Source organism: Littorina saxatilis, linkage group LG4 (assembly GCF_037325665.1).
Source record: "Littorina saxatilis isolate snail1 linkage group LG4, US_GU_Lsax_2.0, whole genome shotgun sequence".
In the NCBI taxonomy this organism is placed as follows: Eukaryota; Metazoa; Mollusca; class Gastropoda; order Littorinimorpha; family Littorinidae; genus Littorina; species Littorina saxatilis.
In genome coordinates this window covers 52,888,884-52,905,775 of record NC_090248.1, presented here as the reverse complement: position 1 = coordinate 52,905,775, position 16,892 = coordinate 52,888,884, and the positions used below count along the sequence as shown (strand labels likewise).

General features: G+C 40.8%; 1 protein-coding gene and 2 long non-coding RNA genes across 3 annotated transcripts in view; 2 read left to right on the top strand and 1 right to left on the bottom strand.

Moving 5' to 3' along the window:
- The window catches only part of LOC138965098 (uncharacterized), a 267,523-nt gene that overhangs the window by 65,107 nt on the left and 185,524 nt on the right, over positions 1–16,892 (top strand). The gene's annotated exons all lie outside the window — the stretch shown is intronic.
- The window catches only part of LOC138965099 (uncharacterized), a 174,407-nt gene that overhangs the window by 86,906 nt on the left and 70,609 nt on the right, over positions 1–16,892 (bottom strand). The window lies entirely within an intron of this gene.
- Positions 1–16,892, top strand: part of LOC138963687 (tyrosine-protein kinase Fer-like) — a gene marked incomplete at its 5' end in the record, with an annotated part of 77,823 nt that overhangs the window by 15,995 nt on the left and 44,936 nt on the right. The window contains one exon of the mRNA XM_070335534.1: positions 611–824. Within this exon, the coding sequence (XP_070191635.1) occupies positions 611–824 (214 nt within the window). The remainder of the gene's footprint in view (positions 1–610; positions 825–16,892) is intronic.

Here is a 16,892-nt window from a genome sequence, read left to right as displayed (position 1 = left end):
TCCATTGAGAACTTTGGCCGTGCATGGCGAATACACACATACACACACACAGACAGACAGACACAAGTCGTATATATATATAGATAGGGCAAAGTAAGCCCCATCTTTTGATACCAGTTTGGTTTACCTTGCTTCAAGGTCAAGGTCACAGGAGCTCTTCAAAGTTGGATTGTATACATATTTTGAAGTGACCTTGACCCTGAACTATGGAAGATAACTGTTTCAAACTTAAAAATTATGTGGGGCACATGTTATGCTTTCATCATGAGACACATTTGGTCACATATGATCAAGGTCAAGGTCACTTTGACCCTTATGAAATGTGACCAAAATAAGGTAGTGAACCACTAAAAGTGACCATATCTCATGGTAGAAAGAGCCAATAAGCACCATTGTACTTCCTATGTCTTGAATTACCAGCTTTGTGTTGCATGACCTTGGATCACCTTGACCTTGGGTCAAGGTCACATGTATTTTGGTAGGAAAAATGTGTAAAGCATGTGAGTCGTATGGGCTTTGCCCTTCTTGTTTTACTCATGGTATATGAGAAAAGGAACTTGTTTGAATATATGTAAACTCTGGTTTGATATTTGAATGTGATTATTTGCAGGGTGCCTTTGGAGAGGTGTACAAAGGCATGTACGCACCAAAGAACATGGTGGTGGCTGTGAAGACGTGTCGTGACACACTGTCGGAGGATCAAGGCAAAAAGTTCCTGCAGGAAGGTCGAATCCTGAAACAGTACAACCATCCCAACATCGTTTCCTTTATCGGTATTGCTGCGCAACGCCAGCCGGTCATGATCGTCATGGAGTTTGTACCAGGTTGGTATCAATTGCAAGTGTAGGGAGTTATTTAGTCAGTTTGTGTGGAGATTAGTTTTAATTGGTAACAATGTCAGAGCATTGTTTTTGTGTGTGTATATTTTGTGTGCTTTTGTTTTTTTATCTTTTTATTCTTCAGCCTTTTTTTTTTTGTAAAGGAAAAAAAACCAGATCATGATCACATTTTTCACCACCACCACTTGGACCCATACCAAAAATCAACATACAGGGTGATTTCTGTACAGAGAGAGAGACATTTGTTCATGAATTAATTTCTTTCCTGACACTTAACTGTCAATCGGCAAAAAATGTCCCATGCTTCACAGGAAGCGGACAAGATTTAGATTGTTTACATGCCTCTAATTGGAGGGATGACCCTATCCCATGTAAAAGCCTGAGTAGATCTGAGGCAGTGAGTAGAACTGTTTTCATCAGAAGGATTGTAGCTTTAAACCAGGTGTGGGAGATAGCTCGGTCGGTAGCGGCACTGGCTTGAAACTAGTTTGTCCCCCAGGTTCAGCAAGTGATTTATTTCCCTTAGTCAACTTTGTGCACACTCTCCTCGGTATCCGAACAACCCCATGTGAACATGCATGCGCACGATAAAGATCCCAAGTTCACAGCGAAAGTCTTATGGTTTGGAAATATCCCCGTACGAAACGTTCTTATAAGAAATTGGACCCAATTTCATATAAGATTCTTATAAGAGTCTTGTATGACAATTTCATATATGTGGCTTATAGGTATTTTAAATGCAAATGAGGTAAATTCTTATAAGAAACTTATATGAATCATATATGAACCTATAACCTGAGCTCATATAGGTCTCTTATATGAATCTTATATATTCTCTTATAAGAAAGCTATAGGTCTCTTATATGAAATGTTCATATATGAGACTTATAAGAATCTTATATGAAACCTACATCTCCCTTATAGGATTCTTATATGTCTCATATATGATATTTATATGTCTCATACTAGACACACGACCTTGACCTACATTTGTGTTTACAAGGGAAATAACACCTGCTTAACCCAATTTAACTGTCTTGACTTTGAATTATAATGAATCCAACTGCAAAATACCTTTTGGTTCAGTATATATACATATCTTTACTGAAGTTGTGTTTATTTTGAGGCCAAAAACAAACAGATCTCTAAATCACTGGTCACAAGAAGAGGAGTAAGACATGCATTGTCCTCTTCAAATCCAATACTTTGAAACTTGAAATTATGAACAAGAAACAACAAACAAGTTACAGCCACAAATAATTTTCTTGAATATGCACAGCTGTCACAGTTTCTTGTTGCTTGAACTAAAGTAGTGCTGGTAAACATGATTTGATCACCTGATGCAGAACCAGAACTGTAAAGTAAAACAAATTATGGAGGGAAATTCTGGATTTTGAATAAAAACACAAACCTGTCAGTGTCAAGCTGTTGGGTTGGTTGGGCTGCCAGCCACCCACAAACATCAGCATGACATAAACATTCTCTTCACATATTCATACATCAAGTCCAATTATTTCTGTAAGAACTTTGCATTATAGTCCTGCTCTTTCACTGATTTTCTGCTAAACATCCTCACAGAGCTGCTGTCACAAAGATGGCCGTTCAGTCAGGGGGAGATAATGCTCAAGGCAAACCATCCACTTCCTGTTCATATATGAAACATATATGAAAGCCAGTATTGCCAGTAATTCAGCATTGTCCAATATTTTTTCTAAGTCCTGAATTCTCCTATGCAGAAACTAAGTGATGATTCATATAAGAGTCATATAAGATTCATATAAGAAACATATAAGAGAACTATAGGTTTCTGGAAGTGCAGGTTCTCATATATGATTCATATATGATTCTTATATGAATTGGGGTCTTTTTCATATAAGAGACTTATAAGAAACCTATTCCTACAACTGACATACATAGCTTTTTACTTGTCATATATGAAACTTATATGTTTCTTATAAGAAACTTATAGGTTTCTTATATGTCTCTTATATGTTCATATATGTTCATTTCGTACGGGTCAATACACGCATGCAGGAAAAAGAAAACAAATTGGGTAGTGCGGTACTGCGCACGATAAAGATCCAAAGTTCACAGCGAAAGTCTTATGGCTTGAAAACATCAATACACGCATGCAGGAAAAAGAAAACAAATTGGGTAGTGCGGTACTGCGCACGATAAAGATCCAAAGTTCACAGCGAAAGTCTTATGGCTTGGAAACATCAATACACGCATGCAGGAAAAAGAAAACAAATTGGGTAGTGCGGTACTGCGCACGATAAAGATCCGAAGTTTGCAGCGAAAGTCTTAGGGCTTGGAAACATCAATACACACATGCAGGAACAAATTATTAAAAAAATTGGGTAGTGCTGTACTGCATGGCAGCTTGCTTTTTTCAGTGAGAAAGCAGCCTGAATTTCCATGAGGGTAACCTCCTGGGACTACAGTGGAACCGTCCTTTTATGACCTCCAAAAATCTGAGTAAATTAGGTCTGAAAAAGGAGGGAGTCTGTGCCTGCCCCTGATCTGGTTGTCATGTTGCGTGTATTTTGTGTGATGAAATCCCCATTGTTTGGTTTAGGCATACTGGTAACGTTCACACTGACTCATTGTGGTTGGTCTAGTTGTTCTTTAATCACGTAGAGAGAAAGGTGAAAACTGTGGGCAAAACAAAAACCACATATATAAGCCCTTACAGAATTTCAACTATTAACTTAAACACATATTCAACACATATTTCTTGCTTATAAACTGAAGAGTAAACAGGGTAGAGCGAATGAAAAAAGAAAAGAAGAGAGAGAAACATGAAAGAGACACAGAGAATGAGAAAGAAGGCGAGAAAGAGCGGAGACGGAGAGAAGTAGAAGTAAACAAGGAAACAAAGAAGGAAGAGAGAGAGAGAGAGAGAGAGAGAGAGAGAGAGAGAGAGAGAGAGAGAGAGAGAGAGAGAGAGAGAGAGAGAGAGAGAGAGAGAGAGAGAGAGAGAAGTAAACAAGGAAACAAAGAAGGAAGAGAGAGAGAGAGAGAGAGAGAGAGAGAGAGAGAGAGAGAGAGAGACAAACAAACCGACAGACGGAGAGAGAGAGAGAGAGACAAACAAACCGACAGACGGAGAGAGAGAGAGAGAGACAAACAAACCGACAGACGGAGAGAGAGAGAGAGAGACAAACAAACCGACAGACGGAGAGAGAGAGAGAGAGAAAAAAAACCGAACAAACCGACAGACGGAGAGGGAGACAGACAAACCAATAAAAGAAGACAATGGACAATGTCAGACAGACAAACAGAATGGAGAGAAAGAACGAAAAATGGAAGAATCCGTGAGCATACACAACATCAACTAATACAATATTTCTCATACACAAGAGAAACAGATAAGAAAAAGTAAGCATATACAACATCATCAGGTAATACAAGATTTCTAAGATAGGGAGGCCCACCGCTGCGAGCTCAAAGCGACTGTAGCCGCATCATATTTTTGCTACTTTTGTTCGCCTCTTACTCTGTTGTTATTTGTAATAAAACATCCAAATTACAAGATTTTCTTCAATGGTGTTGTTTCTTACTGTGTGTGGATTTTGTAGTATGTACATCATTCCAAAGCGGAGATATTTGTGCTTGAAAACGGCTCATCACACAGCGACAGCGGCGCGAGCTGTGCAGGGAAATTGTCAGCTCGCGCCGCGGGGTGTTGGAACGGTCTACAAACTGTGTATAATTTGCCTATTTTTAGATGGGTCGCCCAACAAGACTATTCAAATACATCCAATGAAATTTGGTGTACCTTAAGTTCATAGGTCAAGGCTGCTTCTGGCAACCGGTAGGCCAATGAAAAGATCGTTTACGTTCACAACATCGACGTCACAGCTTTGCAAACTGCGAACACGTGTTGCGCCTCAGTCAGTTCTTTATCTGTTCTCACCGGTTTACACGTCGAAGAAACTATCATCATCAGTCCGTGTGCCAAGTTTTGAAAGTTTTCGTAAGTTATTTAACCAAGGCGAGCGATTCGAAGTGAGGATAATGTGAATCGTGTGACTGAAAACAACCAACGAAGCTCCACGCTAGCTGCATCGTCGCCAGCACGCGGAAATTTTCTCAATGGTCGGTCGAGTCTATTTTCCGTGGGGGGACACAGACTGGTTAAGTCCTTCTGTAGTTTTTGTTTACGTGTTATCCGCATTCGGATAAAGACCTAGATGTGTTGCGTTATTTAATTACTTGTTCTGAATAAATTCATTCAACCATTCGTAAAAGAAAGTCTAAAGCATCCTAAGTTGACCGGTTGCTCAGACCTGACTCCCCCTTTTTCGGGTCAGTCAAGTGTCGGAAGAAAGGCCAAAGCAGACGGCCGCTTTCTTTACCATCGATTTGTTTGCCCATCTTCTTTGACTTTGTCTTGAAATTTTCCTTCACGTCGTCTTTATACTTGGTTGTAATCAAACTATAGTAACTTTCAGCCCCCTCTCTTGATTTAATCATCCTTAACTTTCGTCAAGACTTGACGGTTTGATGTTGAACAGCTCCGTCAGTCCCGTGACTGTCGCTCGCTCGCGACTCCAAATGACATGACACATGTAATGAATGCAGTTCTTTTAACTTTTTGAAGCGACTTTTAACTTGCTTTTAAACAGCATAGAAACGTAATATCCTTTATCGATTCTCTTCACGGTATTTTAATTTCAATGTGAGTTCGAAATGGATTTAATGATAAAATAAATCCAAAAACAAAGCACATAAAAAAAAATTAAAAAAAATTAACATTTTTAACTCTTTTTTTTTCGGGTTAATTTTGGTTAAAATTATGTTTTATTGGCAACTTCCCTTTTAGTTAAAATAAGATTTGTGGAAAACTGTTTTGTTTGAGTGACAGGTATCCTCTCTGACTCTGTCTTCTATATATATATACGACTTGTGTCTGTGTGTGTGTCTGTGTGTTTGTGTATCTGTGTATTTGTGTATTTGTGTATTCGCCATGCACGGCCAAAGTTCTCGATGGATCTGCTTCAAATTTGGTGGGCATATTCAGGTTGACCCGGTACAGGACACAACCTGGTCGATATTTCAACACGTGCTCTCAGCGCGCAGCGCTGAACCGATTTTGGTTCCACCTCAGCTACCCGGGCCCCCATACCGACACACCATAGCCGCTACACCACATCACAACGCCAAAGTTCTCGGTGGATCTTTTTCAAATTTGGACACCGTATTCAGCTACACCCCGGACACAATATCATCGATGAGATATTTCAACACGTGCTCTCAGCGCGCAGCGCTGAACTGATTTTGGTTTTTGTGTTCATTTCACCATTATAAGTAACTCTTCCTTATCTTCTCATCTTCTCCAGGTTTTCAGCGTTTACCTCCCTTCCTTCGTATGGTGCACTATAGTTTGAGGGAGGCATCTTCGGATATTCCCGTTCTGTTACTATTTTTAGAAGGTCACCGCAGTGTCCAGAACGTAAATTGGACCCGTAAATTATCCTCACTGTAAAAGTGCAAAGGTCGAATCAATTTATAGCCACGCGAAAAATACACTGTCATCTATCTCTCTATAGATATGGCTTCTCTGTGTTTGTGTGTATGTGTGTGTGTGTGTGTGTGTGTTTATGTGAGCAACACCTGTGCATTGTTCAGTTCTGTTTGTGATGTGGTCTGGCGGCTTTTGTGTAATTTTATGTACTGGCCTTCCTTTCAGAAGCCATAACAGTTCAAAAGGGCTTAGAGATAAGCTCTAAATTGCTCAATCCTGTTAGAGTGGAGTTCGCCTCCAAAGGTGATTAACACGGTTACATTCGTCGACAAGGATGGGACTCGATATGGTCAGGAATGGCATTATGGCCACTGAATCATTTTCGTGCTGTTCCCATTCCACGAATCTGGGAGGTACCTAAGCTTGGTGGGTCCATTGTTCGGACCCGGCGAAGCCGGCGTACGGCTCTAAGTACTTCTTCCCGGCGAAGCCGGCTACCCGGCGAAGCGGGTATTCATTCTAGTTGGTCATGGTTGTCTGTGATGCAATCCGTTAACTGCTGTGTTTATGTATTGTCTCACATACTGCTTAAAGGATGAATGAAATATGCCAGATACATTTTTATAATGACTGTTTTAGCAAAGAATCATCTCTTAAAGGAATTTAATTGATTTTTGCAATCTTTGGTCCTTTGTCGCATGTTGGCGTGAAAGGACATTTTACGATGTTAAAAATCTTAGTATTATGTAACACTTTTTCAGAATCATGTTATCAATTTCAAAACATACGTCATTGGATAGCTTAGGTGATGACCTTTAATTTGATATATCATATGTACATAATCATTGGATGGGTTTAGCTTCAAGCTCAAAGTTCAGTTTTCATTTCTCATGTCATTTTAGTGTTACAGCCTGAAAAACAAAATCATCTATAAAGTATTCAAAACAAGTTTTATTTTTTTAATTTCTCATATTTTATTGGTTACATGTCCTAAACATTAAAAAACAAGTCGCGTAAGGCGAAAATACAATATTTAGTCAAGTAGCTGTCGAACTCACAGAATGAAACTGAACGCAATGCCATTTTTCAGCAAGACCGTATACTCGTAGCATCGTCAGTCCACCGCTCATGGCAAAGGCAGTGAAATTGACAAGAAGAGAGGGGTAGTAGTTGCGCTAAGAAGGATAGCACGCTTTTCTGTACCTCTCTTTGTTTTAACTTTCTGAGCGTGTTTTTAATCCAAACATATCATATCTATATGTTTTTGGAACTTATCAGGAACCGACAAGGAATAAGATAAAAGTGTTTTTAAATTGATTTGGACAATTTAATTTTGATAATAATTTTTATATATTTAATTTTCAGAGCTTGTTTTTAATCCGAATATAACATATTTTTATGTGAAATCAGTGGAGACAAGGCAGATGAGACACAGTTCACACAATTAACATACAAGCAAAAAACAACAGAGTCAATGCATAGTGTTGCTGCAGTAGGCCACCGAAGTGACAACTATTTATTAAATTCTGTAATTATTTTACCTTATTAAATTCTGTAATTATTTTACCTTACCTATGTTTTTCAAGAATAGATAGTTAATTGCCCAACCTGTTAATTAATTTAGTTTGGGATTCTCATGGAATCCAACAATTGAATTTCATTATAAAATCTAGAGAGTCCATAAAGCTTTTGGGGCTGTTCCGCCATAACGCTGACAATTGAAACGTTCGTTTGATATTATATTTAGATATATGTTTATGCCAGTTGCCACAGTCGCCGGCTGCTCAGCCCAAAAACCGCTCAGGGCGAAAGGGAAGTAGTCTGGACCTAGTGCAACTGTGGACTATAGCCTAAGTTTCGGTTCCAGACCAATCAATAATGGTACTGCACCGAAGCTCAAACGGTGGTGCCAGCACACCCTGGCAGCATGCAGAATAAAAATTGTCAGAATCGAAAGTGAATAGGAGCCAATAAGGGCATGTAATGTAATAAACCATGGACAGAATTATGGCATGGACAACCCATCGTTAGAGGCTAACTCATTCCAGTGACAGGAACTAAAAGTACAAGCAAATTTACTAACATATTCAGCAAGGTGACAACAATAATAGCTTGCAATATAATGACACCATGACAAGGATAAGAATCTAAATGTGCATTGCAATATGTAACCAAAGGGGATAACTGGTAAACATAGGGATGGGTGGGAGGGAAAAGACTGAGAATAAGTCAAAAGTATAGACAGAGCAAAAAAATGATGTTGTCTGTAGGTAGACAAAGAAGAGAGTGCCCGAACGAGGTCAAGGGGGAAGCATCCACGCGAAGCTGGCTGGCACAACCTCTGGCATTACCCAGCGATTGGTCCATGTGCTACTCATTAATATTCATGGGGTTACAGCAGAGGAATTCCGATTTCCCATAAATGTCCTTGTTTCCCACAAGACTTTATATGTTTTTGGAATCAGCAAATGATGGAGAATAAGATAAACGTAAATTTGGATCGTTTTATAAATTTTTATTTTTTTTTACAATTTTCAGATTTTTAATGACCAAAGTCATGAATTAATTTTTAAGCCACCAAGCTGAAATGCAATACCGAAGTCCGGGCTTCGTCAAAGATTACTTGACCAAAATTTCAACCAATTTGGTTGAAAAATGAGGGCGTGACAGTGCCGCCTCAACTTTCACGAAAAGCCGGATATGACGTCATCAAAGACATTTATCAAAAAAATGAAAAAAACGTTCGGGGATTTCATACCCAGGAACTCTCATGTCAAATTTCATAAAGATCGGTCCAGTAGTTTAGTCTGAATCGCTCTACACACACACACACACACATACACCACGACCCTCGTTTCGATTCCCCCTCGATGTTAAAATATTTAGTCAAAACTTGACTAAATATAAAAACAATAACATCATTTCTATGTTGGATTCTTAAAAAACACCTTTTGCACACTATTTTTCTGCCCAATTCCAAATTTGGTCATTTTGCCCGATTAGCCGTATTTTGCTAGCCTGTAACTTTTTTTTCTGAAATCATAGAGCTTTGAAATTTGTTGTGCTTATTTAAAGTATATACATTATTCGGATAAACATTGCTTGACTGTTATAACCTAATCTGTTTGTGTTTTATGAGGGTGTAAAAATGGCTGATTGTGCTATGTGCGATGGGCCTCCCTATCTTAGACACACAAAAATAGCTTTCCCTTACCGTATTCCAGGTTCACAACACCATCACAACACAACCTCCTCAGTGGAAGGACATAGGACGACAAAGTTTAACACCCAAAACATCAACACCTCCGAACTCACAAAACTGAATAATAGCTCACCATGTAACTGCAAAACACAAACAAAAACACGTTCTCCATGAAACACTAAACAAACAAACAGCTTCACGAGACTGCTTGATCAAGGCTGAACTCGCAAAGCTGAGACGCAAAAAAAAAAACCACACACACACACAAAACGAAAGTAAGGGACGTTTCACGAGCAACAAACAACAAACTTGTCCACATGTCATGAATCACTTAAACAATACAACTGAATACAAAAAAGAGAGTTCAAAAACCTGATTTAAAAAAGAGGCCCTGCACGGGCAGGCACACTCCCACCACAAATCATTTTAATGATTTGGACACAAAGTAGGAAAACGAAATCAAACCAATTCACTCTTACACTTGAACCATTTCAAAAACTCCAACTTAAATTTACGTGGTATGAAATAATTGAAAATACGTCATAATAATGAATCTCAAAAGCAACATAGCTATGCACGAAATAATTGATTAACTTCTAAATCAACACCCTCTACAACTTGAATACTCTTTGCAACATCAATATTGTCTGTTCGGTTCTTCTGTTAGAAGACTTAGACCTTTCGAAGCACATCGTGCATTTGTCTTTGTCCATACTGCAAAGAAACCAAAAACTGTCACTTTTCAACAACACAATCATCTTGTGTACGGGTCTGGTCATCACCTTTCACCAGCACAATCAGCTTGTGCACGGGTCTGGTCAACACCACTCTCCGAGACTGTACGCGTCCACGCTGATCCAGGTCGAAAGATGCTAAGGACACCTGCATGCTGCGCACCAGACCATCAGCGCTGGGATGAACGTCCAGCACCCTGCCGAGCTTCCAGTCAGCCCGAGAAGCATTGTCATCCTGGAGGGTCTCTGTGGTTGTCGTTTCCCTTTCCGAAGCGGAAGTTATCGTCATGAAGGCACGTTGCATGTTTCTTCTGACACTTTGTGCAAGTAAGTCGTTCCTTGCAGTCCTTGACTCGATGTTCTGATGACCTTAAGCAACCAAAGCACAACCCTTGCTTCATTATGAAGTCTCTTCTTTCGTCCCATGGTTTCTTCATGAAGTCTCTGCATTCAGAAATGTCATGATTCAGTCTTTTGCGGAAAGAACACGTACTTGGTTCCTGATTTGACTGATAGGAATTTCCTGACTGAGGATCGTCTTCGATTTCAGCAGAGCTTGATATGTCTTCTTTGGAGCAACGAGCACACACTGACATCGTCACTCTTGACTTGCTGGTATGCTGAGACTTGGTGTTTTCTGCTTGAGCCTCTGAAGAGTTTACAAAGGACGAAGTACCGAAGACGGGATCGCTGACTATTTCAGCTTCGTCGTTGATGAAATTCGTGAACTCTCTGAACAGTGGGTACCGCTGTTTGTCTCGTTTGGTTGAGGCTACGTATCTGTTCCAGCGATGTGAGAACCAATCAGGAAGTTTGTCAACCAGCTTCTTTATCTGATGGATATCATCCAGAATGGCTAGACCACCCACCTCCTGGGACGCGATTAAACACTGCTGCAGAAAGTCGGAGAAACTCCTGAGTCCGGAAACGTCTTTACTCTTGATGGCCGGCCATTTGTCGAGTTTCGTTCTGAAAGCTTGTGACACGGCAAAAGAATTTCCAAATCTCTTTTCCAACGCCACCAAGGCGTTCAGATATGCAGACTCATCTCGAAGAAGAAAGAACCCAGCAATCGCTTCCCTTGCGGCTCCTCCGACGTATTTCTGTAGATACAGCATCTTCTCTTGTGGTGAGATGCCTCTACTTTCAATGAGAAATGAGAATGAAGCCTTCCATGTGGGGTACAAGAGGTGATCTCCGGAGAATACCGATGGCTCGGGAGGAGGCAGTCGACTTAAGGCGATAGCAGCATTGAGGCCTTTGCTCAAAGTTTCGACTGAGGATTCTGATCTGGGTGAATCTGGCTCTGCTCGGTTTCCGTACAGGTAGGGGTATGCCGACTTTGACACAAAGCTGTTTTGATACGCGCTTTGAGCGTTAGAGAGTGAAGTGGGTCCATAATTATTCTCTTGATGCGAACTGTTCTGGGTCTGAGGCACAAAGCTATACGTGACATTAGGATCGTTAGGGGAGAATGCAGATGCCGTAGGTCTTAGAAACGAATGCACAGAAACCATCGGATTTCCCATTTTCCTCGGATTGTCACTTGGATAGATGAGTGAGCCAGAGTCTTGCATGGCATTTGACGTCACAGTCACACCAGCTGTGGTGACTTGGTTTCTGTTACTGTCAGTGGACAGCCAAGGATGTCCAGAATCTAGCACTGTTTGGTTGGAGCTCATAGTAACACCAGCTGAGATAACTTGGCTTTGAGCCGAGCCAATGGCTGTGGCCAAAGACGCGTCTGGACGCCCCTTCGATATAAGAACGTCACTGAACTGCTTAAGCTCTTCTCCGATGACGGCTCGGACGGAACTGACGTCTTGGTTGATCAGGTCTAGCAGCTTTGTCGTCGAGTTTTGAATGTTTCAATTTGGAAGATGCTGCCAATCCAGACGAGTGTTGGTCAAAGGAGGCGGAAGCTGTAGCTGTGTGTGTAGGCAAAAACGACCAAGAACGTCGCAACGAGCTTTCTGATCCACTGTCAAAGGCATTTACCCTCGCTTCTTCTGCCTTCAGATTGGTCAAGTGCTGTGTATGTTCCAGCTGTCGTTTTAGTTTCTCCTTCTCCATGTCCAACTCAATTTCTGCCTGGAGACCCTTAAGTCTTACTCTACGTTCTGCTTCCTTAGCCTTTAACTTCAGTTGCCGTTCTTCTTCTTGCTTTTGACGTTCCAGCTGCTGTTCTGCTTCTTGCCTTGCTTCTTCTAATAGTGATTCTTCTTCGTCTTTCTTTGCTTTCAACAGTTTCGTTCTAGCTTCAAGTTCCAGCATCCGTGATTTTATTTCATCTTCCTTCACCCCTTGTTCCATTTTCACTTTCATGGCAGCCACGTTTGCTGCGGCACATCGCCGAGCTGAAGACGCCTTTGATGTCGTGGAGGACATAGTACTGTTTCTTTTGGACACGGTAGACCTAGATAGTTGTTCGAGTTTTTCGTCTGTCCTTCTTTTGGTATGAGAGACTATGTCACTGATAGCTTCATGAGAGGAGGTGGTTAACTCAGTGAGAGCGGCAGTCAGATTTTGTTGAGGATCTAGCTCTAGTATCTCATTCACCACGGTAGAAATGTCCTTCAGTCTAATACTGATGTCTTCCTTAAGAGAGTGTAGAATTTCTTCATTTAACGGGTCCTTGGACAGCTCGCTTCTGACTGTAGCCAGAACCCCTTTTAACGCTGTAAGTTGGCGAGCGTAGACAATCTTCTTTCTAGCAGTGTGGTAATTTTTACCCTTTTCTGTGAGTGTCCTAACTCTTTTTCCTTCGATTTCTTCTTCAACCACAAGCCCTTCTTCGTCTGAATCACTCATTTTCTTGAATGAATGTTACCCCTTTAAGAAGTCAATGTAGTCTTATCAAAGAATTTAACTATTGCAAAAACTCTATGCCTTAGAATTTTCCTTTGTTTACTTTCTTAACACGATTCCAGCGCCTGTGGAATGTGTGCCTTTAGTTCTGTTTCCTTTCTTAACAAGATTCCAACGCCTGTGGAATGTGTGCCTTTAGTTCTGTTTCCTTTCTCTTTCCGTGGAGCGTACTTCTGGTCGTGTTCCTATGTAACTGGTTCGCTGCAGACCCTGCAGGCCGAACCGAATCACTCTTCTCACTTTGCATATTTCTAATGCGCGGTGAGAACCTTTGTTGACCGAAGAGTGGACTCTGCTGTACGAGTCCCTCCACAGCCTTACACCCAGAGACCCAGACGTTGAGGGCTATCCCTGGATGTATCCTTTGTTGACCGAAGAAGCTCCACGAAGATACGGTTGAGGCGCTAGAGGGTCTTAGAGGGTCGTCCTGGTTTTCTCTAAGACCCTGTACGCCGTGGGCTCTGACGAAGATGGTGAGCCGACGACTGCATCCGACGAAGATGGTGAGCCGACGACTGCATCCGACGAAGATGGTGAGCCGACGACTGCATCCGACGAAGATGGTGAGCCGACGACTGCATCCGACGACGACGTAGCCCTGGTCCTAGCGTAGCGCACCACTGGAGGACTCCGTGAATACGTTTTCACTGTGCCTGCCCCTGATCTGGTTGTCATGTTGCGTGTATTTTGTGTGATGAAATCCCCATTGTTTGGTTTAGGCATACTGGTAACGTTCACATTGACTCATTGTGGTTGGTCTAGTTGTTCTTTAATCACGTAGAGAGAAAGGTGAAAACTGTGGGCAAAACAAAAAACACATATAAGCCCTTACAGAATTTCAACTATTAACTTAAACACATTTTTAACACATATTTCTTGCTTATAAACTGAAGAGAAAAAAGGGTAGAGCGAATGAAAAAAGAAAAGAAGAGAGAGAAACATGAAAGAGACACAGAGAATGAGAAAGAAGGCGAGAAAGAGCGGAGACGGAGAGAAGTAGAAGTAAACAAGGAAACAAAGAAGGAAGAGAGAGCGAGAGAAAGAGAGAGAGAGAGAGAGAGAGAGAGAGAGAGAGAGATAGAGAGAGATAGAAGTAAACAAGGAAACAAAAGAAGGAAGAGAGAGAGAGAGAGAGATAGAGATAGAAGGAAACAAAAGAAGGAAAAGAGAGAGAGAGATAGAAGTAAACAAGGAAACAAAAGAAGGAAGAGAGAGAGAGAGAGGGAGAGAGAGAGAGAGAGAGAGACAAACAAACCGACAGACGGAGAGCCAGAGAGAGAAAAAAAAACCGAACAGACCGACAGACGTATGGCATTCCGTTTGTCAAATAATTATTTGGATACTTTTTCATGTTTTTTTCACCAGTTTTAGCTAAATAATCATTATTTAGAAGCTCATGTGCTAAATAAGTAATTGTTTATAAACAATGTAAAACAATTCTAAATAAGTTTTTGTTTACGTAAACCATTCATTATTTACCTAAACAATTCATTGTTTACGTAAATAATTCATTGTTTACGTAAATAATGATTTATTTACGTAAACAATATATTATTTAGACTTATATTACATTGTTTATAAAGAATCAGCAATGTTGCTAAATAAATCATTATTTACGTAAACAATGAATTATTTACGTAAACAATGAATTGTTTAGGGAAAGCAGTTTTCATTATTTAGGGGAATCAAGAATTGACTTCTAAGCTTCATTTTTTTTCTTTGTGTATATACTATAATTCAATACAAGGTATCTCCAAACATTATTTATCAGAAAATGTTCGTAAATTTGTTTATTTTACAAGCTGAAATTGCCGTACGAAAAGAACTGAATGCGAAAACAAACAAAAGGTCAAGGTCATAACCGGGAGTGTTTAGTGTTTGCATTCTCTCCCTTGAAGTTGTTGAAAAAAAGTTTTCCGTCCTAAGTTTTCTGTTCTGTCTCAACAAAAACTTTCTCTTTCCATTTCTCTTACTGCATGATTACACTTTTTTTTTATCTGTAGGTTACACAACACAACACAACTTGGTATGAGCTCTGACGCGATGACGTCACACAGTCGTGTGCAGAGTTGTCCGGCCGTGCCTCTGGCATTCCGACGGAACTCGCGAGAAGGCAACACGCGAAATCTGCACTCTGAATCTTCCGCATTTATCGACATGGTCTCTAGTTGTAGTGTTAAACATTGCCATAACAGACAAGATAGAGATAGGGACAGAAGATTCTTTTCTGTTCCATTTGTTGTCAACGGAAAGGGAAAAGAGACGAGGGATTTGACTGCACGACGCGGGCGAGAATGGTTGGCACAGCTTCAGCTGAAGAATTTCAACTTTGAATCAACAGCTAGGAGATACGTGTGCTCTGATCATTTTGTCAATGGTAAGTATACTCATGCTTTTGTTCACCTGCCTTGGTTAGTCTGTGTTTTATGCAAGCTGTGTTGTGATGGTAGTGTGCGGACAGTCGGTCAGTCCTGCACCGAGTGCAGTCTATGACTGAGTGAGTCAGTCTTACACTTACTCTCAGTATAACAACTTATCATGGTTGCCCAAAACCATGACTTGTGAGAATGCCATAGGTGTGAAATACTTGGATTTGATAATCAGAATTTATTTGAACACTAAATGGTCATTGTTGATACAACTTTATAGTTCAGTTTTAAAGGGTAGATCTGTGTCTAGATTTACTCATTCATTTTGTTTGGGTGACTTATTTTTGAAATAACTCCCAATTCATAATTTACAATACATTTGCCTGATTTTTTCTGCAGGGCAACCATCTGTGGGAAGTAAACACCTACTTTGAAACTTGGGTATGGTGCAGGGACACAGCCTGACAGCCAACAAGGTCGGTACCAGAGACTCAAGGAGAGGAAGAAGCTTGTGGGGAGTGAGTCAACTCCTTCTCACCCTAATTTAGCAGAGGATGCTGTTGATGGCGACGGTGAAGGTACTTCGGATACAGCAGAACTGGCTGCTCCTCTTCCCGAGAGAGGTGACTGTGGCGGTACTTACTGCCAGACTGAAACCTATGACAATTTTGCCTGGATTTCTAAAGATGAAGAAAAGCAGCAACGGGATGAACTAAACAGGCTGGTGCTAGAAACTCGGGAACTTAAAGACGAACTTGCCAAGAAAAAAAATGACACTTGATTCTTTGAGGGACAATGACGATACTGTACGATATTTTACTGGGATTTCTAATTTCTTCACACTTGTTACATTATTTGATTTTCTTGCATGGCATTTGCCAACACACTCGCGCAGAGCACTGACACAGTTTCAAGCTCTCATTCATGCATATACGCCTTAACACACCTCTGCAACACCTGGCATACATCTTTTCTGTGTCAAGAACAACTGCCAGCAAAGTTTTTCACGAGACTGTGCATATCATGTACCACAGACTGCAGCCACTTGTTTTCTGGACAGACAGGCGAAGTATAAAGACAAGTCTACCCCCACAGTTCCTTCCCTATCCATGGAACAGAGTAGTCATCTTGAACACACACGGCCAGTACCGTGTAACTGGCCTTGGCACGGAACGATCCAAGGGGGGCAATCTCAGTCATCTCAAAGAGGGAAATCCAAACGCAATCCGCTTTGTTCGATTTTATGGGCTTGGACGATAGAGAAAAATAAGAAAAGCAAAAGCCGGAGTCCAGTCTGGACGAAACTGCAATCAAGAACGCAGAATTGACTTTTTCTGAGTTTTTTTTAGCCGTAAGCGCCATGTTTATCGGAGCAGGAAACTCTTCCATAGTGAGGCTCCTTTGTTGGTT